The sequence below is a fragment of the Molothrus ater genome, chromosome 1 (genome assembly GCF_012460135.2).
Source record: "Molothrus ater isolate BHLD 08-10-18 breed brown headed cowbird chromosome 1, BPBGC_Mater_1.1, whole genome shotgun sequence".
NCBI classification, from domain to species: domain Eukaryota; kingdom Metazoa; phylum Chordata; class Aves; order Passeriformes; family Icteridae; genus Molothrus; species Molothrus ater.
In genome coordinates, this window is record NC_050478.2 from 47,449,936 (window position 1) to 47,474,665 (window position 24,730).

General features: G+C 38.6%; 1 protein-coding gene across 3 annotated transcripts; it reads right to left on the reverse strand.

Moving 5' to 3' along the window:
* Nucleotides 1–1,944: 1,944 nt before the first annotated feature.
* Nucleotides 1,945–22,309, reverse strand: HERPUD2 (HERPUD family member 2). Of its 3 annotated transcripts, none has more exons than XM_036401840.2 (9): nt 21,902–22,309; nt 16,495–16,572; nt 13,043–13,156; nt 10,899–11,056; nt 5,981–6,067; nt 5,215–5,337; nt 4,591–4,914; nt 3,288–3,375; nt 1,945–2,951 (listed from the first exon to the last, which is right to left on the reverse strand). In XM_036401840.2, the coding sequence occupies exons 1-9, from the start codon at nt 22,046–22,048 to the stop codon at nt 2,790–2,792; spliced, it is 1,281 nt and encodes a 426-aa protein (XP_036257733.1). In that variant the 5' UTR covers nt 22,049–22,309; the 3' UTR covers nt 1,945–2,789. The 3 variants fall into 3 exon arrangements, with proteins under 3 accessions (XP_036257733.1, XP_036257725.1, XP_036257752.1); XM_036401832.2 differs by having other exon boundaries at nt 3,288–3,402; XM_036401859.2 differs by lacking the exon at nt 5,981–6,067 and having other exon boundaries at nt 3,288–3,402.
* Between the last annotated feature and the right edge of the window lie 2,421 nt (nt 22,310–24,730).

Sequence of the window (24,730 nt, forward strand, 5' to 3'; positions counted from 1 at the left end):
AGAAGTGTTATGGAGGGAATGTGCTTCACTTGTGTCTGTTTCTGATAGGAGTCTCTTACATTAACGCACCATGAAGGTATTGCACCATAATGCCACAGATTTGTTGTTAATCTACATTTAGAGGAATCTAAATGCATCTGTCATTTCAGGTCTTCCTGCAAGGCAAAGGAAATAATCAATTTTAATCACTTTTTCTATATGCAAAGTTGTAAAAAGTGTGTGATTTACAGGTCAATCGGGGCACATCCTATGGTGCTTTAATCCTCACACCTTCTGATACATTTCGTGCCACAGATTTAATAGAGTTCTGCATCTAGCTTTTCCTAGAACCATGTACTACATAACTGTGTTTTGGCTTGGTTTATGCTATTGAACAGTTTCTACAAGGATATACTAAGAAAAACCAACCATTTTCCTAGGGTTCTAATTTTTCTCCCATCATCAACTGTTATACTTCATATGCTCAATTATATATGCAAATTGCTCAGAAAAACATGCAACAACAACCTTGTCTAATTTTCACCACGTTCTTTCCTTTTCTAAAAACTGTACACTTCTTACCTCAATCTGCTTTTCAATACTTGCTTTGTATTTACTCATGATCACTACCTTATCCTATTTTTGCTTCTGCCACTAGCTTTCCTCTTTGGTAATGCTCCCTACCTCATTGTTATTTCTCACTCACTTTCCTCAGTAACCATATTTTTGCTTTTCCTTGCTTGTATCTTGGTAAGTTGTGGAGGCTAGGAGATTTAATGATCTCATGGAAGTGTGGCCTCTGTAATGAATCAGTTCAGCTCTGTGTTCTTGGTTAAAGCTTGCAGAACATCTCCCTCAACGTCCAACCAACTACCAGAATCTCTCATTTCACTATTTCAGCCTTGTGAAACCTGCCAAATTTATCCTTGTCTAAATACAAATCAGCAGTGACAATTCTACAGCTTTTAACCAAACCATGGGTAACAGCATATGAGCTGTTTTAATCCAGTCTGCTAATAGCAGAGAGCTGCCATCAACTTCCTACAGCATGGAAAACAAGCCAACCTGAATAACATCAGTAAGAAGCAACAAATGGCTGCTGATAGCTGGATACTGTCAGTCATAACTGCACAGATAACAGGTATGCCAACACAAGGACAAAAACAAAAACAGTAAAAGAAAAACTTTGGTAAAAGTGAGAAGGAGAATACACGTGTCAAAGAGATGAAACTTCTTCAGCGTATTCCAGAAGTAAGGCCTATTACACTTGTGACACTCCTTTAAAAACATATGTTTTTGTACCATGCCTTAAATATTAGTCAAGTTAGATCCATTTGCCAAACTAAAAAAGGTAACTTTTCATGGACAAGGTCTATCCATTTTATGTATATCTAGTAAAGAACCTAAACTAAGATCAGCTTTCTGTAGTAAAAATGGGAAGAAAATATCATAATTAAAAATGACTTATTCATCATTGCTACCTATACAGCAAATAACATAACTGATGCTTTTAAGACTTAGATTTGTATTTCTCCTCTGACAAACTTGTGAAAATTAAAAGGTTTTCTTTGGGTTTAAAACTTTGCTGCATAGCAGTTTAACAAAAGCAAGCGAAAAATAAATCCCTATTTATCACTCATTCAGAATATTCAAGAACTTTGCCCCATACTTGAGGTCAAACATGCTTTACTTTGGTGGTAGTGTAACAGAATCTTTGCAGACATTCTTAAGTTAGAGAGCACGCCATAACTTCAGAATTAAGTACAAAACCAAATGTACCTTCTTGACTACGATTAAGGAAAGCAACCAAAAACCTGACATGGCACTCTGCTACTCTCTCATGTACCATTTTCTTTTTCTCAGTTTTAATAAGGTTAATGAAGTTAAAAAATACAGATAGTCTGCTCTTGAGAGCATACTTGTAACTGTATAGACGCTGCTACAAACACATCACTTTGGTCAATGTCAGTAATGCCACCATGATAACTTTATTACACTCTGAAATTAATCATATCCTCATCCTTAAGGAGGCACAATTTAGCCATTTGCATTCAAATATGCATATAAACATCCAAAAGAGTTACCGTAACAGTTTTTATTAAAAAACCTAATGTACATGTTTTGCCCCAGCACAGCTATATTCTCCTTAAAAAGTACTGTATGTATCAAACATTTAAAGTTTATCCCATGACTGCCAATTGTCTTTGAAGAGCTGTCAAATACCTCCAACTTTAATGAATGTCAGTACAGTCTCAAGAAAAAGCTCTCAGCTTTTTAAATGAAGAAGCTTACTACGTTCTGACATGAAGACAACATGCCATTAACAAGTAACCCTTGTGTTAACTTCATTCTCTCAGGAATTATATAAATTCCAAATCCCATGTGAGAATTCATACCCTGCATCAAACACAAGATTCATTATTCAGGTAAATAGAGAGCATTTGGAAAGGTCTGTCAACGTTCATACTTTTAACAGCTCTTTAAAGAGGTAATGGTGCAGATTACATACAAGCTCTTTGCCTCAGAGTAACACACATTTGAAATTAAAACAAAACACGGAAGACCAATATCTTTACATTTTATTCTTCAGAAAAAGAAGAATCTTAAAGAAAGCATTTAGTAGTCCACTTGTGCTTAAAATATTCAATGCATGAGAAAGCCAAAAGAAAAAAATACACATTTTTGTACACCATGATCAAAAAGATAACATTATAAATTTTCAGAAATTGCACTGTATTTAGAACACTCTCTAGCATCTGCTCCACTTCTACATATGGCTACTGAGGCTGCCTGACAGTTCTTTTTCCACTTTAATTGCCAACCTGTGGAGGCCCTTCAGGGATCAGTGATGTGAAGAAGGTTGTGATAAAGGACCAAGCAGAAGCCATGAATCCAGGCTGCTGCTCTGTATTGCCATCTTCACCTGCATCTTCTCCGTTGTCTTCATCAATCCCATCATCCATAAGTCGCTCCTTTAAAAACAGAAATTGAAGCAATTCAACTGCTTCTTTTCAGAATTCTGACATAAGGTAACCAGCAGTATCTTCCTACATTAAGTGACTTCTCTCAGAACAACCTCCTGAAGTAACTAGCATGAAGAAAGTCAGTGATTGAAGTAGAGACAATCAGTAATTGTCAGACTGGAGAAATACAGAATTTAAGCAGCAGGCACAACCTGAGGACAATGCTGAAAGCCTTCTGGTTAAACCAACTCCATTCCACAAAAGCTGGCTTTCTGTCCAGGCACTACAACATACTTTACAATATAATACATAGGAGTCTCAAAAGACATATCTGCCCTTACTCACCATCTCTTCAAGATCAGGATTATTTGCATGCTGCCCATCACGGTTCACTTCTGCATTATTGGCTGCCTGTTGTTGGCCTCCCTCTTGCCTAAAGGGAAACCATCCAGCTTGGTGTCTATGTAAGAAAGCGGAACAGTTGAAAACCTCTCTTTTGAAAGGAACAAAAAGATTTTTCTTCTACAGCTAACTACTGCAGCAAATTCTGTAAGTATTTTCAAATGAATGAGATTACATCTATTTTTCTGTAATTCATCCTACTAAACTGAATGGCTATTCTTCAATGTAGGCATTAAGGTCTTGCTGTTCACAGCCCTCAGTTCCAGAAGACAAATAATGTACCACAATTAGGTGATTAAATATGTAGAATATGGGTTTCCTCCCCATTTTTAAGCACTGAAGTTAAGTAAGTTTTCAAAGCCAGTCTTAATTTTCTTAGTTTAAATTTAATTTTCTGTGGAAAAAAGCAATTTAAATTTCATCTAATGCTTGAACCACATCACCACTGTAAATAAAATAAGCCTCTCCTACATTTCCAAGCATCTATATTCTGATTTCAATTACCTTACCTGTATGAAAGAACAGTCCTAGTTAGGACTGAGACTACAGTGTAAGGAAACTCTCAGTGAATGACATCAGTCCAAGATACCAAGCATTACTTCTGTTTTCCACTTCTATTTACATCATTAAAGTATCTTCATATGCAAAAGGAAGTGATGACAACAGTACTGGTATTTCTCAACTAAGCACAGAATGTGCTTATGTCTTTACGACATGTAGTTAAAAAAATTTTACGTCTCCATATTCTACCAGATCTAGTACCTCACTATTACAGTACCATTACCTAAGAAAACTTACTGCACACACCCCTATACGTTATTTTGGAAAGATATTTGAGCTTTGCTCTGCAATTTCATATCCAAGCAGTAAGTTTAAGTTTATGCAAGTATATGCTTGACTTATATGAGCTTCCTTCCCCTCCCAACCCTGCTTTCTCAATTTTCATTCCAAAATGCTACATTTCAACAATACTGATCACTTATTATCACCAATACGTAAGAACACTGTGTTTCAGGTATAAGAGGTATCCAGCTCAGTGTAAAAACATTTTGAACATTTTGAGAATTGCTTTTCTTCACATCAGTCTCTCTACTTGTTTAAATTTGTTTTTTATCAGACACATCCTATTGTAAAGGAGCAGTGTGTAAATTTTTGCACGTGGATGATTTTTTATTCTAAGTGGAATAAACATTAGCACCATACTCCACATCTCAGATCTGCAGCTATACTCAACTGTTGTACTCACAAATAAACCAGCAGCATGGCTCCCATTACCATGACAAACCGACTGAAAGAAGAATAGAAGTATACAATGCTCAGAAGAATTGCTGCTCTAGAGAACGTGTACATCCAGTCCAGCCAGTCCCGGTTGAAGTCCTCTTCATTCACTACTGGGCCACCCTGTGCATTCATCTGAACATTTTGGTTTACAGGCCTGTTGTCCTGGACAGCTACATTTGGCACTGCTGCAGGCTCATTTGCAGGAGCGTGTTCTGAATTTACAGCCTGGGCAACTGCAGATCTTGCTGGCTCGGTGCTGGAAGTCACTTGGGCTGAAACAGCAGCTTGGCTAAAAATTTAAACATAAACCTGGTTTGTCAAAAAACACGCACCATAATTACTAAGCCTGTCTTCTTTGCTATAGTTCCAGATGTAATACATGTCAGAACAAACTGCATTCTCCCTTAGAGTTTTATTTACTAAGACATTAATTTAATTATAATCCAAGACTAGATTTCATAAGTTGCTGGACAAAACAGAGTATAAAACAGAGCTAGACAAAATAAACACTGCCATTTTGATCCTGAAAAAAACATTTAATATATTCTTTTCACTAGTGTAGCTCAGTACTAAGATAATGCAGACTTACTATTGCATGTAGTACTGACGTACATACATCTGTTGCCACCATATCATCTGTAAGGGACTGAATGCAGGATACATGGAAAATCCAGCAGGAGCACCTTGGCCTGGAAACTGGTTGCCTATGTTGCTAGAAAACGATTTAAAGAAAAATATTCAGCTCTGAATTGTGATATTTAAAAAGCGTGCTAGTATTAAAAAACAATTAAAGTAGCATTTCTCCTCTCATTTGTTCCCCTAAAATAACACACTGAAATAACATATAGTGAGATCATCCAACCCATTCCAAAAAAGCACATTTTCATAAAAGGAATGAATAAGCAAAGTTATTTCCATAGAAAGAATATTTTGTTTTGTACTTAGTATGTGCACTAGCTGCGTCTCTGGGACAAAACAATGCTGGAAACTTTTCAAGACTGTGCTAACTGCAGAAATTCTTTCATACAATTCATTTCAAATTCAGAGGTCATCCTTAAAGGTCTACAAGAGGTCTAAAGGGAAAATTCACTATCTTCTACAGCTTTCTTTTAGAAGCAATATCTGAAATATCACTGTGATCAGAGACCTGAAGAAATAACATAAGCAAAGACAACAAACTAATCTTTCAGATACCACTTCTGAAGATTGCAACTAAGAACACTGTAAAGGATTTACTTCCCCCCCTTCGATATTTTGAGCATATGTGATTCTGATTCACATGCAAGAGAGATAAAACTCCTGTACATAAGTTTTGTCTGGTTTTGTCTGCTATTACACTTCTTATCCTCTCTTACCTCCTAGAGCATATAGCATGTTTTGGCAAGATTTCCAACTCTTTCCCAAAAGATTTTGATGTAGTGAACTGTAGTAAACCAGGACATCTTTCAGGACAGCATGAGAGTATAAAGCATGAAGAAAAGTTTATTCAGACTGCAGGTAGCAAAAGCTGAGACTGCTGTAATTGTACTGCAGACTACACCTGTTCCCTAAGTAAGGCACTCCCTGCAAAGATATCACCAAGAGATTTCATTAGTCTACCAGGCATTCAGATATACACGACATGCCCAGAAAGAAAGATGGGAGGAAGACATTAAAATCTTTTTGCCATGTTACACATGAATAAGTATTGCACTGTAATTCTGGACAAGAACCTGCCATGCAACTCCATGACCTCTGCTAAAACTGTTGTGTTTGCATTTAGCTATAACCTTTTTTTTTTCTCTAAACTGTTGTCAAAACAAACAAAAATAACCAAAAGTACTTTCCTGATACCAAACACAAACTGAAACAGCACAGGCATTATTCAAGGTTTATTTCAAATATTGAAAGGGTTAACTAGGAGCCCTGCTGATGCTGTTTATTTATGCATAATTAATGTGTTGAAACGGCAATGCCACGGAGCTACTGTTGAAAAACATTAATCATGATTTACAATTGCAAGCTATAAGAATGTGTTTGTCTATCCCTGGAACTGGCATACACTTGGAGAGATAAGATTCCTCCAAAATTCACAAAACATTTGACCTCAAAATGTAAAGATGATTTAAAGACATGAGTGTCATTAAGTACTGTGCTGAGACAAATCACTGAGCAGTGTCTCAATTTCAAGCAGTTAGAGTATCAGAAGGGGTTTTGAACAGGCAGGATCACGCACTTCCACCTCAGTCAGCAAAAATCAGTACTACTCAACTTGCCTGGGTGAGTTCTGAAGAAATTTGCCACTTCCTTTTCTCACATACAGATTTTAGGATTCTTCCTTGTAACTGCTATGTTGACCTCAAAAAAAGTTGAGAGGGCTTAGGCTAAGCTTGCTCTCACAGACACATCTTTTAGAAATATCACCGGATTTGAGCCTCGCCTTTCTTTCAAACTCTTTTGAAAGCTGCTTTCTTTATGTCTTAAAGCTTAATGGTAGATTAAGTAGCCAGTCAAACAAGACAAACCACAGAAGTTCAGTTGTCATGCTCTTTTTTTTCACATGATTTCTTTCCCATTCAAATATTGTGGTGGTTTCTAATTTTATTTTCCCCAATAGCTTTTCTAGAAGACATGACTTCTTGAGAAGAAAGACTTAATTTTTCAAGACTTGGCTCCATTAATTGAGTAAAAGTAGACTGGCTTACAACTGGCTTCTGGCTTAGAACACAAGCTAGTACAGCAGTATTTTCTTTGCTCATCAAAAATCAAATGGAGGCAGATGTTGTCAATTATACAGCTATTACAGCTGCCATGATATTAAGACAGCTTATGAAATTCAGAAGCAACTCTTTACACTGTAACAATGTATTTCAGTGAGAAGAACCTCCACAAAGAGGATCTTCTCAGCTAAGCAAGGCAGCTTGCTCTTCAAGGAAAAAGTAAAGTAGCACAATACTTTCTCCTCATCTTTTTCCAAAAGGAGGAGAAAGAGGTAGGAAGCAGAGCATATCAAAAGAATGGCAGCAACAGTGTAAGAACAAAGAAGCAAACAGGATTTGTAAAGGCATTCTAAGACTGGAGAACAAAGCAGAGCAGACAACAGAAGAACAGTTGCATAAGCCAGAAAACAGTTCAAATGGTAGAGGTAGCTTCAGAATATTCTGAAAAGAGACACAGCGCTCCTCAGGATGGCTGAAAAGCACAAAACTACTTCTTTTGGTCTATGGAAGATACCCAAATAAATTAACCAGCACTGAATTTGAAGGTAAGGTTAGCACAAAGATACTGCTCACCACGAGTGAAAAAACAAGAATTTTTATTCAGACTTAAAAGCCTGGAATATCAACTTCAGGCAGCATTTCAGTATCCTCTGCTATGATACCTGCTACTTAGAAAAAAATACAGAGCAAAGGTGCCTGATGCAGCAATGTATTTATGTGCTAGGATATACTGCATGCTGTCAGTATGCCATTTTGCTTTCAAAGGTTACTGTGTGCACAATACAAAAGCATTTCACTAGATGGGCCACTCACACTTGACAAATGATTCCACTGCCTTGATGTCTCTTGTCTGTTTACTGCTTCCAAGTGCTCTCCAGTCTGAAACGTGAGCCCCGTCAGGGCTGAGCCCGTGTGTTCTGTTTGTACCTCTGCAGCACAGACCCTGATCCCCAACAAAGTCCACTGGAGCAGGCAACACTGTGCTGGCTCCCCACAGCTAAAGAATCACTCGGTACATACATAAACTACTTCCCCAGTTCCACCTCAAGTTTGGAGTTCTTAAAAACAGCATTTGCAAAAGGTTAAAAGCAACAGAAGGTTTTAATTTTTTTCCCTGTAATACTTCAACAATCTGAACTAAATGCTATTTTCCCAAAGTATGTTCAACTCTCACACTGCAGCATTAAGCCAGGAGCTGAAAAAAACATCAAAACTGTAATTTAATCATCTAACATCCACACTACTTATTTATACAAGTCAGTCAAGTATTGCAAAACACCCAAAGAAACTGACTCTTACATAAATTTTCAAACACCTGGTGATCTTTCCCTATCAGCAGTGCCTATATTTCATCATGCAAGAATAGCGAGAATAAAAATTGCTTGGTCATGAAAATAAAAGAAAAATCAACAGAGTAACACCAGTTTCAGCTATGAATCTTCATTTTCCTAGTAAGTCTTGATCTGCACATAAATTACATTAAAGCCAGATCCCACTGCCCCAAATGATGTTTAAGTGACAGCTAAAAAAACAGAGGGCATTTTTTACTGCTGGAATACAAGCAGCAGTGCCCAAAAGCAAAAGCAGATGCATCTGAAAAGACTACTGAAAGCATTAAAAAGCATTCTTAAAGAAGCAAGCAGACTCTAGCAGGCACTGGGCAGAGATTATTTCAAGTTGAGCAGAGCCAATATCCAACAGTCCACAAAGATCTACTTCAAGTTCTGACAGCATTCCATTAAAATACTTTCCAAAAAAAAAGCCTAGGATTATTTAGAGTTCATTTATTTTGGCATTTCTGTTCAGATTAGGAATGCGCTCCTGGAAACCTCCAGTCACTTGCTCTTACTACAGTTCTGTTTGCACCACAGAATGCTCTTGGAACACCATCTGGATTCCTTCTGGATTACACAAAATTGAAATACGTGGTTTGGGTGCACTGCCAATGCACCAGAAACACAAGCAGGACCCTATTCCAGGTAGCCAAGCTAGAAATCGTCCAAGTAGGACTGAAACCCCTGAAATATGTACAGTCATGTCAGGTTCTCAGCACTTCATTCGGTCCACAAATCCACATAACCTGCTAGACACAGCAGGTCACAGACTTAGTATTTTTAATGCAAGTTATTCCTTCTTTCCAAGACAGCAAGATCTCCCAAACTGACACAAATTAATTCAGCCCAAAGACTAAATAATGGTTCTGCTGCCTTTTGGAGTCCATAGCCTATTCAGTTCACCACCCTTGAAAAAAAACTCACTCAGAATATGTCTATGTGAAAAGCTAATTGTAAAAATATTTAAACTTCTTACAGATTAGTCATTCACACAACACATCATAAATTGCTTCTGGAATTAATTTTCATTACACCAACAGCAGTCTTGACAGTCAACCCGGTGTCACCTAGCTTTGTCAGAAGGGCAAGTATGACCACATCTGTGAAGATGCATTTGGTCATAATAACACAAGTCTCCACCCATTCTTGCCAGCAGATAGTACATTTCAGATAATAATAAAAAAAAATAACAAATTCAAGATGAAAACTAGCAAGAAGAGTAAAGTCTAAGTTAACGGTAATGAGAGCATGTGAATTAAACTGAAGCTTTAGTAAGTTTTAACAGCTCTTGGCATCTGTTTTCTTTCCAGCAACAGAAGCAATGTTATTGTTAGCACATTCATATTTTAGGGGCTTTTGTTTCAACATTCTCCAAAGCAGGTTTCTAGAATCTATACAGTACTGGGAAAACACCTTGTCAGAAAGGAAATTTGAAAATGCTCACTGAAGAACTGACAGCTATCATCTCAGAACACACACTCAGAAATCCTCCTGTTTTCCCCTTGGAAGAAGCTACTACTACTGCTACTAACAACAAAAACATGTTTAAGCAGCTGCTAAGGTCACATGGCTTAAAATTCCTAAAGCTGCTTTTTAAGCACACACACACAAAAAAAAGAACAGAATTTGAATAGTTATGCAGTAACAGACCTGATATAGATTTGGTTACATTTCACTGGTATGTATGAAAATCCTTAAACATTCTGTTGTAGATACACAAGCACTACACATACTCAAAACACCTGCATATCATTTACTACACATACTCAAAACACCTGCATATCATTTCTAGCATTTCTATTTCTACAGTTTAAATATGGAGAAATGAAGAATTATATCTCTTTTGTGTAAAAAACTAGAAACCATCAGATTCCACTAAGAATTTAGTGCTGACTGCTAAAATAAAGGACAGAAAAGACAACCAGAAGTAATAATTCTATCAGTTACATTACTAACTACATCCACAACACATATTAAAGCTGCACTACTCCAAGAAAATCGAGGGCAGGAAGCATAAAGAATAATATCAAAAATCAGTCTGAAGGGGAGCACCAAGAGCACTTCCTCTTTGACTGACTCCTGGCTAAAAACACTAATTTTCAACTTTTCTAATGCAACTTATGCTTCAAGGCGAACTAGCCAAATGGTTTTCCAGACTGTGAAAGAAACTTAATTGCAACTGAACATTTAAAGCACTGTACAGAGTATCAAAGAGTGAGGATTGCTTCAGTCTCACTTACCCTTGCATTAAATAAGGGAACTGGTGGCTTGGCACGGGATTGCTGTGTGCTTGTGGAAGATTACGATGCCTCACTCCATCTGCACTAGTGTTCAAAGACGTAGAAGCAGCTTCTTGGTTTGTGGGTGAGGCAGCAGTTGATCCAGAACGGTCTAAATTCTTAAAAATAAATAAAATCAAGGTTGTGGATCTTTGCCACAGTTATAAGATTTACCAGAGTGTCTTAAAAAAAACTACTTGCTTTAATGTTTTGTCACAAGTTTTAACAGGAGTGTAAACACTGGGTAAGTCTTCTGTGGTTTTACTGGTTCTGGCCAGCCTTAGTAAAAACAGAAATTCAAAATTGTACTCAGGTGCAAGAGGGGGAAAAAAAAGAGAATTATTCAGAAAGACTCAACACTTGATGGCTTACAGAGAAAACCACAAGTCACTGGGAATCATAGTTTCAAAAAGCCGAAGCAAACTAAAACTTAATTGAAAGAATATTTAGCAGGAACAAAAATTCTAGTGGCTATTGTTAACAGAAATAAATGCAACTTCAGGATATGACTGTCCTCAGAGACAGTGGCTTAAAACACCATTCCCCTATCCTTATCTTTAGTTACCCCTTCTACTCTTCACCCTCTTCACTGCCAATCCAAATTGCTGCCCAATCCAAATTGCTGCACTCATCACTAGAAGGGGGATATGAATGAAAATAGGGAAACAGCTAGGAACTACTCAGGCTCCAAGGAACACATCTAAACTAGTGTCAGACCTCTGGTACCCGGCTTCTAAACTGTCACCATAACAAGATTAGAATGGGGCCATTGAGATGCATTGTTTCAGTTGTAATAAATCCCCAAATCCTGTTGCTAAGAATTACTGTAGTAGTTACTTAGTAAAAAATCTTCTATAACTTTGACAACTCAGGAAGTGAGGAGGTGCAATTACTTAAGACATCTATGCCACAAAAAACACAAGAAAAATTTACCGCTAGACCAGTGGGGGTGGGGAGGAATAGAAATAAAAAACAACTAGAAGGACAAAGGCCATTCAAGCTTTGGGTTTAGGCTGTTTCCTCCAAAGTGTTATGAACTCAGCACTTTGCAAACTGCCTGCTTTAAGCAGTCATTAATACAGTCATTCAAATACAACACTGACAACTGATGTACACAGCAATAAACACTTACCAAGCAGGCCGCCTGTGTCCTGCCTGTATACAGAAATATAAATAAAACCTTTGAAAAGATGTTGTAGCCACAGTCCCCTCTCTACTATTGCTTAAACTGCTTGTGTTTCTGACTACCACGTAGCAGCCTGACACAGGCCCTGTCAACAGGAGAATGAAGGCAGACAGCTTCAAAGGGCATTTCCCATATGCTGACAATCCACACATCTCAGATGAAATGTACCTACGCTGGTATTGTACATATCCCTTTCTGACTAACCTTCAAGGGTTGCTTAGTGATACTGCCAATTCTGGAAAAAAAAGAACTACCAAGTTCTCAACAGAAATCATAACTGCTTTTAAAATACAATACAACAAAGACCACCATCATTTTCAGAGGGTGTGAGGAGAGGAAGGCTCAAAACACCATAAACAAACATGTTCTGTAAACAATTTAACTAATAAAAGTGTTAAGAACACTTGCTACTTTTGACTGCCTTACAGATGCTATGACTAGCTCCAAGTTCATACATAAACACTGGCCAATTCCTGTCAAACAAAAAAACCTGGCCAAGTTCCACCTGTATCTCACGACAACAGCAATATTTTGACTGGTCTCTCTTAAATTTTCATAAAACAAGTCTCAACTTAGAAATTCTAAAATTCTGAATACACTCTGCAATTTCTGCCAAAGATACAGAGATAGAGAGAGAAAGGAAAGTGCACTTTTCAATACAGTGTTAAAAAGAAAGAGTAGCTTAGAAAAATAGTGCTTTATCATCTAATAAACATAACTATTACAATACGAAAAAAGGTCATCTTTGTTTAAATAAAATTACATCCTTAAATAATCAAGTCTAATTGTACAAATTCATATAGCATGCTCTACTTTCAACACACCATTTTACAGACAAATATGAAAAGTTAAAAGAGAAATTAATGGCAAGTTTCCTTAGTGTAGAAGGAATTCATGTCCTGTGTATGAAAAAACTCACTGAGCTACTGCTGGAGGTTGATGCTCCGTGACCTTCTCTACTGGTGCTGGGTTTTGGAGAACTTGGGGGTGTCCGAGATGCACATACCAGGTGAACCATATGATATTCATCTTGCTAAAAATTAAAGAAATCAAAGAGCTAAAGCAACAATATTGGAGAAACTTACAAGTATAAAAAAAGTCTTTAAAAATTCAAAGTTGTAAGCACTAAAAACCTTATACAAAAGAGACCATAGAGCAACACCTGAGTCCAGCACAAGAGTCTTACTGTCTCACAGCAAATGTATTCTTAGAAGCTGTCCACAATAAAATATGGAACACTGACTTTATCCCAGTTTCCCCTAAAACTGTAGTATAGCAGAACTAATGGAAGAAACCCAGGAAAAGCATGAGGAAGTGTATCACAAGCTTAAACTTTTATTTTGGAAAAATCTCACACCTTTAACAGGGCTAAGTTTACCTAATACTAGGAATGCTTACAGTTGCACTGAAATCTATGAAGAATGTTATTGAATAGAGACATCAGGGTACATGAAAAATGAAGGCACTGGAATTCCACAAGCAGACCAAGATAGGAACAATGTGCCAGCCATTGCATGCAACTAAAGGCCCCTGCAGATATTCCATGCTCGTGGAATGCTATTCAAAGTGCTAGGTGGGGCTTGAGTATTCCCAAATATTCGAAAATGAGGAAGCAAATGCATGCCACAACTTGAAGCCCTGTAGCAAGGCCATGCCAATTCCACCAGAACATGCTCACCCCAAATCTGAAGGCCATAACTTCAATCTGAAGCTATTTCGCTGTACCAAATTAAAACACTCCCTTACACGGCCATAGCAACACAACAGCTATGGCTCCATATTTAAATTGCACACTGCAGCTTCCTCAGTAACTAAATTTTTAGCAAGAGGAGCAACAAAAACATCCCTCTATCCTCTTCTGAAATCAGCATGGTGCAGGCAAGCTGCCATTTTTAATGAGATGACATTCAGAAAATCTGCATTTGGAGGGGTTTTTTTTAAACTACATATAAATGTGCTATAACAGCCATTTACCCATTTTTATGGTTTTAATCTTTAGGAATAGAGAAAACTAGATAAATGCTTTTACACACCACTGTGCATTACTGCTAGCATAGCCAATGCACACTCAGTCCTTTAAACGCCTTCCCATGCACTGGCCCCTAACCCCAAGCACAGCCTCACTGCTACAGTAAGTGTAACTTCTTACCAGTCAGTGAGAGCAAGGATCAGAAAGCCCTGAACACAGGTGATCAGCACTTTGGCCACGTCAAAAGCCTTGAACCTAACTAATCACCTTCCTGGATAAGAATTTATGCCCCTGGGAAAGGCAAAGAAAGCTAGACATACCACTGGTTAGCCTGCAGCATACAGCTTTATCAAATGCAGCAGTTTACTGTAACATACTTCTATTCATATGTAATGTGTTGGACACCACTGTGCTAGAAGAGTGTCACAACTTTCATCCAGCTTTTATGCATTTTGTATGGGTGAAATGACACTGGTTAGTACCAAGGAGCAAGTATCACAAAGCTAAACTCAGTGATTTAGTAAGTCCTCAGATAATATTAGGAATTTATAGATAATCCAGTAGGAAGATTTTGGCAGAGAATGAGACTGAATTTAAGTTTAATCATATTTTTCCAAAAGCTCTCAAAAGCTTTAGCGCAAAAACTCCTCTTCTTCCAACACAAATTTCTAACTTTGTGCTCGGTGTGCTTTCAAATCCACTGAATTTCTTTAACTACACCAAAGGCCTATAACTGCCATTATGACATTAAAGCACTATGCCAATACTCTGAAGTCAAGCACAGCCCCTGTATGGTGAAGGAAGACATTAATTACAAAGTTTCTCCTCTAGCACATAAAGTTTGAAATCTTATTTTCTAAAGCAAGTGCATGGCAAGCAGGCCAAGTGAATTTAAGGAAATTGGATTTCATTTTGTACTTAGCAAGCAAAACTAAGCTTTGAGATAAGTTTTGTAACCATTTCCTTGAACATTTAAGTGGCACAGGGCATACACTGGTTTGCAACAGTCCAGCTTCAGTTTTCTAGTAAACCTATACATAGTAAACTGCAAACACCTTCTTTGGTAAGAAGTTTAATTCCATTTAATAAAATCTATTTCAGAATAAAGATTATAAAGTGTTAGTCTGCTGAAGCAATACTCAAGATGCCTCTGCATCTGTTTCTCCATCTTAATACTGAAGTTCAAGTGCCCACTTTCACTAAAGCACCATCCATGTTTGGAGACTTTCCTGCACAGGAAGTTTTACAATGTGACCAACACACTCTTACAGCCTGTAGATTAATTTTTACCCCAACACATTACAGAAAACCAACCTTACCCACAGCCAGGTACTATATTATGGAGTTCATCTATTTCATAGGATTAAAAACTGTACAAGGACCTAAGGCATTTCCCCAATAACAGCTATTGATTCATCCTGATCTGTTTACAAAGAACTTACACAACTCAACATAATGCATCATGTTTCCGGTCACCATCAAAATTGAAAGAAAAGTTCTTTATAATCTACTCTAAATATCTTGTTCTACGCATTTTTAAGAACATTCCTGAATTAATGAAGTTTGATTACCTGGTATCATCAATCCAGGCTATTTGAGTCAGTTTGAAAAACCAAGTGCATGTGTGCATGAGATGTCACACATATTCAGAACTGGGATCTAGATGTTGACTGAAGAATCCAAAATTAGACTAATAGAATTATTTGTTCCAATAGGAACCAAGAGAATTTTTTTTAAAAGTATGAAATGAAAAGAGCAAGAACCAACAAAGTTTGAAACATCATCAGGAATGGTTAACAGCTGCCAAATCAAAACCAAGAAAGTTTTCCCTTCCCAGGAAATTACTCAAGAATTGAGAATTCTTGCTTCTCCATAATTAATATATTACTCTTTATCTGTTTATACAAATGCCATTTTTGACATAACGTCTGGATTTAAACCTCTTTGAGAATTTAAATGATGTCCCAAATCAACACAAATATGCTGTATAATTCCATTTATGTGACAGTGGTAACTGTCCAAAAAAGTCAAGGCCAGGTTAGAGCTCTAAGCAACGTGGTCTAGTGGAAGGTGCCCCTGCCCAAAGCAGGAGGGTTGTAATTAGAATATCTATAAGGTCCCCTCCAACATGAATCATTCCATGACACAACATATCACTTGCTTGGGACTTAGCATAGCCTACTTGCTCTCCCACCAATTGGAAACACCTCCTCAATCCACAATATCATAATCCTACACACAAGGCACACCTGAAAATACATTTTCCAGAACATAGCAACATTCTATAGTTACATCTCTCAATACAACAATGATAATTTTAACTTAAATAACACAAATCTAAATTCCTATTTCCCAAAGACAGGGTTTGATCAAATATTGTATGGTGTTGATATAGAGCTTACTTTTCTGAGAACATCTTTCAGCTGCAGATGATCAGGAAGCAGTCTGCCAGAATACACCAGTCTCTGATCCTTTGTAGACTAGGAGATGGGGACAAAGAAAGGAATTTAGCTTTTTTTTCCTGCTGCACAGGTATATAGCTGGAGATAAAAGGAATTTTCTCATCTGCAAATGTCAAGTCCAATCACCAAAAGAGAGACTTAAAAACATTTCAGAGGCTTCACAAGTCCAACTCACAAATTATTTCTGAAAAAGAATTATGCTATTAAGCACTCAGCAAGAGTGCCATAACAATTAACAACACTTAAGGGTAAAAGCTTGTCAAGAAAACTTTCAAGTACATTCAAAAATTCCTGTCTTTTAGTGATTCGTTCTTTACCCTGCTCCTGGTCCCAGTCACCTTCTGAAAATATAGATGGAGAAGTGGCTGGAGCAAAGAAAGTTAGCAGAACAATGGAATGCCAATTAAAATACAGAGAAGAGCACACATTTCAGTCTTTTTCAACAAGGACTTTCTGTTATTAGTCCTTGCCCGCACCCTCAAACCCCCTGCAGAAAAAAAAGAAAATCAGAAAGACACAAAACCAAAAATAACATCATTACAAAAAACACAAGAAGGAAAGCATTAAAAAGCAAGAATCAGCAGAACTTTTTTTTGTAAGGTAGCCTTCCAACCTGGGTAAGCTTTTTTTCCTATTCTTACAGTTTCACAGTTTAAAACAATCTAGTATTGTAAACAAAGATTTTATTTCTTTTTTTAACAAATTATATACTGTTCATATTTTAATAACTTTGGACTAATCCACACAATAGAAATAACAACTGAATTATTTTAAGGGAAACTATTTTAGGTGCCTAACTACAGTAAGATGTCCAGTATGCTAAAACAAGGAGCTTACTTCGTCCAACAAAATACAGAAACACAAATGCTAAACAAAGAAATCTAGCCTAACACCATTGGAACAAACATGCATTATCAGCATGAACTATTTGAAGAATTTCTCCATCATGCAAACACCAAGCCTCACACCTCTCCTCTTCCTATCCCAGCCCTGCAGTCTTGTTCATGCTAATACTAAGACAAATAGCTGAGCCCCAGATCTCTCTGATTAGGAAAAGCTTTCACATAAGTTTTGACTTTTTTCTTCTTGCAATAGCCTTCTACAGATCCAAAATAATTTAGCAGAATACAGAAATGTTACAAAACTGTTTGGGTTTTTTCTACCTGGAAAAAAATGGTCATGTCATAAGAACAAAACAGATATTCAAAGCAAATAATGGTAATAAGTACTCAGTAAATCTGAAGCTTTAACTTTTTTCCCAAAGCCAAACTAGCCATTCATGATTAAATACATGTTTTGTTTTTTTTTTAATAACCTGCCACATACTGTGCAGAACTGTTTATCACTTCTATTTAAGACTCATTTTCTCTACTGTTCTGCACTTTTCTGTATTTTTAATTAGTGGCCTTGGACAGTATTTTTATGTCTCCCAACATGGAGAACTAGTTATTTGCAGCTCAAATTGATAAAATACTGCAATACATTCAACAACAATGCTGTACTATTTCTATTTACATTTAAAACAACAAAAAAAGCCTGACTCATATTCAATAACTTCTTTTGAGGTATACCATTCTGTTGCGCCCTTCAAGCACGAACAGGCTACCAGCAGAATGCAAGCTTGCATTCTGTATTTGGGAAAGGACTGAAAAATCAGAATTTAAGCATCAAGATTAAAGAAAACTTTAATTTCCTCTAAATTGGAGACTTGTTGCTTTAGACTGACCAGTGCAATCAGAAGAAAAATTTTAAGAATCCTTGTTTCTGGGTCCTGAGACAGATTATCTGGAGATTAGTAAGAACAGATAAGCATTTAAAACAAGGAAAGCCCAACAGCAAAAACTCTTCAAACTCCAAATCTTTAAATCACCATCCAGCATAGCACTAGAGTGTTGTTTTCCCTGTCTCACTCTAATGGGGCTTTCTACATGGTCACTTTCAATTGTTCTCTTTAGTACCTCATGAACCAGCCCCTCTTCCACTCCCTCTCATTAAAGTATTTTCTCAAACAAGATACAAGTCACTTTTAAATATGAGTATTTTACAGAGGTGAAACTGGCAAGCTTAAACCAGCCCCTCAAAGCTGACTACACAGCCTTCAGTAATGCATTTTAACTCCCTACAGTAAGGCCACAAAAGAAAAGGTTAAGCATATGTTGAGTACTTTAATGGGGAAGATGAGGCCTTAAACCCCATGCTCCTCCCTTCATAAATTAAACAACTGCCTGAGAACTAAAGGATTATCACTTGCAATTCTCAGGTTGAAAGCCTGTAATTCTGAAATGGACTTTTTTTTTGGAAGAAGAGGTAATAAATGTGGAAACACAGTAGTTCACATATATGCCAAAGTAAATGGAAAAGGCATTCAACTCATCCTCTGCCAGAGGAAATGTCAGTACCACACCTCCTGCTTCAAGAACAGGACGCTCACTGCTAGCTGAAACACTGAACTGTGATGGAAAAACACCTCAAACCACATAATTAGAGTAGTCCCATTTTCAGAAGAAAGCACATGACATGAGAAAAAATTATTCTAGAACCTAGAGCGAGATAGGAGACAGTTTGCAGATCAAAATCCAAAATGTATGTATTCAAAACTAAGAACTCCAGAGCTACTGGTTTGGAAATTTTTCATGCAAGACTTCTTTTTGCAATGCTTAGTCCAAACTAGCTATGCCCAGCAGATTACCAAACACCAAACCTAAGACAGTGTAGCAATGTTCTGTAGGAACACAGGTGATCTCTGAGCTATACAGTTGCAGCTACCAGACAGGTATTATTTTAGTTCACTAAGCCTCTCTCCCATTCTTCCATAGCTAATAAAAATCCAGACAACCACATCTGGTGAGAACTGTAGGCAAATGCTAATGACAGGTACTGTGGGAAATGAGAAATAGCAGTTTTCAATTACTGTTTATGGTGTAATCAATGCAGCACTTAATGCACTGAAGGTAGGATCTGCCAGACTGAGACACCCAGGCTGATTTTACAAGAGCCTTGTATTATTCTACATAAGTATTTCATTTAGGGACATTGTAACTGCAGTACTCTAGCTGCGAAAACTGGTCCAGACAGGGAGCAAAAGTACTGAAAAATGTGAATCTTGGTTAAGGCTTACAAACATAATTTAACACCCTTCTGAACCTATTTAGCTTATGCAAGTACTTACTTCGTGAAGTGTATCAACTTTAATAACAACTAAACCGATCTAAATCTGCCTGTATTTGAAATTTGTATGTATTTAGGCAAGTAATTTACACAAATTAATCTGGAAAATACTGCCTCAAGACCTACCTTCTCATTTGCCTATTCTAATCACCTCACTTTCTAAATACTCTTCATAAATTGTAAATTTAATTAGGACACTTACAGTTATCATAATTTACTGAATAATTTACAGATGCACATACAAGAATGAGGTTCAATTCACACAGAAAACTTGAAATACTATGTACAGCAGTGACAGCAACTGACTTCTATTTTACACCCTTCAAGAACACTCCAAGGCCTGCAGAGTCTCTGTGTTCTGGTGTACTCCCACCACCTTAAAATAGCATTCTAATAGAAATTACTTCCAGGACCTATCATGGTGAGGGAACAGAGAAATCAAGCTTTTAACACTGATCTGGTTTAAAAGGAAAAAAAAAAAAAAAAAAAAAAAGGGGGGGGGGAGGGGAGCTCCTAAAAGCAAAAGGACTTACATTTGAAAAAAGCAGTAGCACTCAAAATATATTGAGCCAAAAATATACTTTTTGATTTCACTATACATAGGAGCCATGCAATTAAACACCTTTCTCCTCTCCCATGTTATTACTTTAATTTGAAAGGTCCTATGAAATAAAAATATTGTGTTCAGTTATTAGTTTAACTGCAAGTGCAGTAAATCCAAATTAAATTGGAATTACTGAGACAGTTCTCATTAAAGAAACTCCCCATTCTTTAACCCAGAACAAACTTGGGTGTGCTGAACTACTCATGTAATACTGAGAGGCATGTTGAGGAATCTATTTTCAACAGAAGAAGGATGTTTCAGGAAACTGAAATTTAACACTATACTGCTGTTTAAAGCCGACAGTGCAACATGCAGAGCTCTTGTTCATTGTGGTTCTTTCCTTTCAGGAGCTGAATTTAGCAAGATCATTCATAGGATGAGTAAGAAAACTAGTGTTTCACAAACACGTCACTGGAGGAAATTCTAGTGAGGAGGACAAAGTAGCAATCAGCTGAGTGGTATTTTTGTTTTCCACAGCAGATCGGCTCTTTCAGCAGAGAATTACCCACAGCAATAACTATATTCACAAACTCTCACAACTGTTTAACAGATGTCAATGTACCAGTGACACAGACCAAGTTGTTGGCTGCTTTTCTTCTTCTTTCCCCAAAAGGCAGAAACCCTTTTTGAGACAAAGCAACCATTTTACTTTTCCATGTCAAAAAAATCAACAATGACAGTAATTCTTCTACTGAACTAGGTGAAAAATAATTTAAAATATAAATGCCACCTTTCTTCTGGTGTTTTCTAAAGCCTGGTTGTAGGCCCCACATGCTGCTGCAGTTCTCATACACTTCTCTGGAACAAATTTTTAAATATACCGTTCTGCACAACTGCCCTTCTACACATATACAGTATTATCATCTATTGCCTATGCTTTTTTCATAGCCCCTTTTAACTGCCACATTTACAATTTAGGAGGAATTCAGAAATAAACGTATTCCCCTCAGAAACAAAAAAAGCTATAGGCATTGTTTCAAAATACAGTCACAGCTGTCACACAAGCTCGTATAAGACCTGATAGCAGAATTTTCAGCACAATCTCAAGAAAAATGGCTTTTCAAAGAGGAAATAATTTTGGAGGTTGTTCAGCTACATAATTTCAAATGATTTTATGAATAAACATCTATCTGCTCCACACCTCAATGAATTCCCTAGATCCTGTTAACCCTAAGTATATCACTTGTACTTGAGAACAGACAGAACTCTTAGCCAGTGCTCTTAGATTTACAAAAATCAGTCACAAATTCAGTTAACTGAGATACCTAAATCTCAGTTCCCAAATAAAAGCTAAGTGAAGCATTAGTAAGCATCTTTAGCGATATCGCCTTTCAGGATGCTACACTGCGATCTTGTCACACGATGTAAAAGAGCAGCTTCGTATTTATTACACTGCCAACTTCCCTGAAAGCAGAGGGCCGGCCATCGCCTTCACGCAGCTCACTCTTCGGCAGCAGGGCTCTTGTTTGTTTATTTAACAAGGCTTAAAAGGGAAGTCTTGACCGCCTGTCCCCAAGTCGCCGCAGTGCCAGCCTTACCGACAAGGCGAGGGAAAAGGGCTGGCCAACAACTCACCGGCTTACTGGGGTACACCTTGGAGAGGTGGGACTTCAGCTTGCCCACAGTCCACTCCAGAAAGCAGCTGATGGTCTGGTCGGTGTATTTCTGGTTGGGGGCCTTGATGATGAGGGTCACCGGGTGCTCCACCACGCTCTGGTCCATGCTGCCCGCGGGGCCGGCCGGCCCTGCCCCGCTCTCCTCCTCCTCCCCGGGGACACGACCCGCGAACCTTTCGGGGGGCTCCGGGCGGGTTCAGCGGCCGGAGCCGAACTTCTCGGGAGAGCTGGGGGAGCCCATCCCCTCGCTGGCACTCCGACCGCAGCCACAGGATATCACAACCTCGTCCACCACGCCCAAGGAAGAAGAAACTACGGCACCCGGAACGCACCCGTACAAGCCGAACCCTCCACTCGCGACACCACCTCGGCCTCCGGCCGCTGCCGCCGCGTAAAATGGAGGCCGGAAGCGGCGGCGCCGCTGCCCCCGCCCCCCGCCGCTCCCGCCCAGCGGCACCCGGGGGCGCCCGCGGGCCGCAATGGCGGGCGGGGGCCGAGGCCGTGGGCCGCGGTGCGGAGTGTGGGCGTTCGCCGGCTGCTCGGGTCGCTGGGCTCATTCACAAGAAGGTCTCAGCGACTGGAAGGCTTAAATGCTTCTGAGCATGGGAATTAAAGCTTTGCTGTTTGTGTGTCTTGCATCCGTCACCGTTGCGTGGGAATGCCGCAGTGTAGTTAGCCCAAATGCCCTTGTGACGTCAGGAAATGCTGTTTTATAACCAGACTGGAGGCCACTGAATCACAAAGAATCACCAAATCACAGAATAGTTTGGGTTGGAAGGGATCTTAAAGATCATCTGATTCCAAGCTCCTTGCCAAGGGCAGGGACATCTTGCTGTAGGCCCAGGTTGCTCAGAGCCCCATCCAGCCCGGCCTTGAGCAGTACCCAGGATGTGGCATCCACAACTTTCCTGGGCAACTTGTGCCAGTGCCTCACCACCTTCACAGTAAAAATTTTCCTCCTTGTGTATTTAATCTAAACCTTACTCTCTTTTTATTTGAATCCATTCCTCCTTGTCCTGTCACTACATGCCCTTGTAAATAGTCCCTCTCCTGCTTTCTTGCAGGTTCCCTTCAGTTACCGGAATGCTGCAATTAGGTGACCCGAGATCAAGTTTTCTCTTCTTCATGCTGAACCAACCCCACTATCAGCCATTTTTTCTAGGAGAGCTGCTCCATCCCTCTGTCTTGGTGGCCTGGTCTGGACTCACTCCAAAAGGTCCGTGTCCTTCCTGTGCTGGGACCCCAGAGCTGATGCAGCCCTGCAGGTGGGGTCTCAGCAGAGCAGAGCAGAGGGACAGAATCCCTTCCCTTGCCCTGCTGGCCACGCTGCTCTGGATGCAGCTCAGGACACATCTGTCTTTCTGGGCTGCAGATGCACATTGCTGGGTCGTGTCCAGCCTCTCATCCATGAGCTCCTCAAAGTCCTTCTCCCCAGGGCTGTTCTCCATCAGTTCATCCCCCAGCCTGTGCTGATACCAGGGGTTGCCCTAACCCAGGTGCAACACCTTGCACTTGGTCTTCTTAAATCTCACTAGATTCCTATGGGCCCACTTCTCGAGCTTGTCCAGCTCCCTCTGGATGGCATCGCGGCATCACTCAGCCTGGTGTCATTGGCACATTTGCTGAGAGTGCACTCAGTCCCTTTGTTTATATCATTAATGGAGTTATTAAATAACACTTGTCTCAATATGGACCCCTTATGTTGCTCAAGAATTCTGTCTAAAACCATAAAATAAGCTTCTAAATTTCCAGGTTAACACTGCAAACTTTTAATCATCAATGTAATTTTTCAGTTGCTGGGAAGAAAATACTTCAAAGGATAACCATCAAGGTGGATGGATAAAATGACAATGAATAAGGGAAAAGTTCAGTTCATTATACTTCTACTAAATTTTTACAGTAAGAGTTGGCCTCATTAACTTGACAAAAATTTTTAAAAGGTTATAAAAACCCAAATTGTCTCTTGAACAAATAAACAATGTTTCCTTCTATTCCCTTCTGTCATCAAACACTGAATGTAGCTACAGATGGCTCAAGAGTTTCAGGTTTGATTTTTCCAGTAGATAGTGTCCCTTTAATGCCAAAAAATCAGACCTTTAATTAAGCTGGAGAGAGGCAGGGAGAAGTTTGCTAATGAAGAGAGGACCATAAGGAACTCCAGCTTCTGAAGGGAAAGATAAAAAGAAAAGCCTGAAGGAATATCATTAGCCCCCAGGACCTAATTCTCCTGTTTAAATAAAACACGGATGCAGACAACTAATGTTAGGATTTGCAAAAGAAGAGGAAACAGTCCTTATTTTTATGTTTATTGACTTTTAATTACCTTTCTGTACAACCACACCTTTGCAAACCTCATGTTTGAGATGGGGCATGAGACCTCAAGCATGTTCCTACAGCACCTGTTGTCTTTGAGATGGCTTATCAAATTGTAAATGTGGACAACTGGTATTTGACAGCACTTTCAGCTACAACACTTGACATACTCATACCAGCTTTCCATTTCCCTGCCTTGTTCTATAAGAGCAATTGTTTGCTCTTGAAATTCTGATCATGCTGTCACTACCAGAGTATGTACTTGGAATTACTGGGAATTTCCAAGAATAAACTGGAATTTCCAAGAATAAACTGGAATTTCCAAGAATAAACTAGAATTTCCAAACACCTGGCAGATATTTGTACATAAGGCAATGGATCAGCTAGCTGATCATGGCACTTGGAAGAATTAATATGCAAAACTCAAGGCAATTCCATGGAATTTTTCATTCAGAGTGGTTGAAATTTTATTACT

Bases quoted from the DNA above. Each gene is read 5' to 3' on its own strand.
- HERPUD2 (XM_036401832.2), bottom strand. From the start codon at position 22,048: ATGGACCAGAGCGTGGTGGAGCACCCGGTGACCCTCATCATCAAGGCC. The intron at 13,157-16,494 runs GTAAGCTCTATA...TTTAATTTTTAG, and splicing joins TGAAAGATGTTCTCAGAAAA to CAAGATGAATATCATATGGT. The intron at 11,057-13,042 runs GTGAGTTTTTTC...TTTATTTTTAAG, and splicing joins CAACCTCCAGCAGTAGCTCA to AATTTAGACCGTTCTGGATC.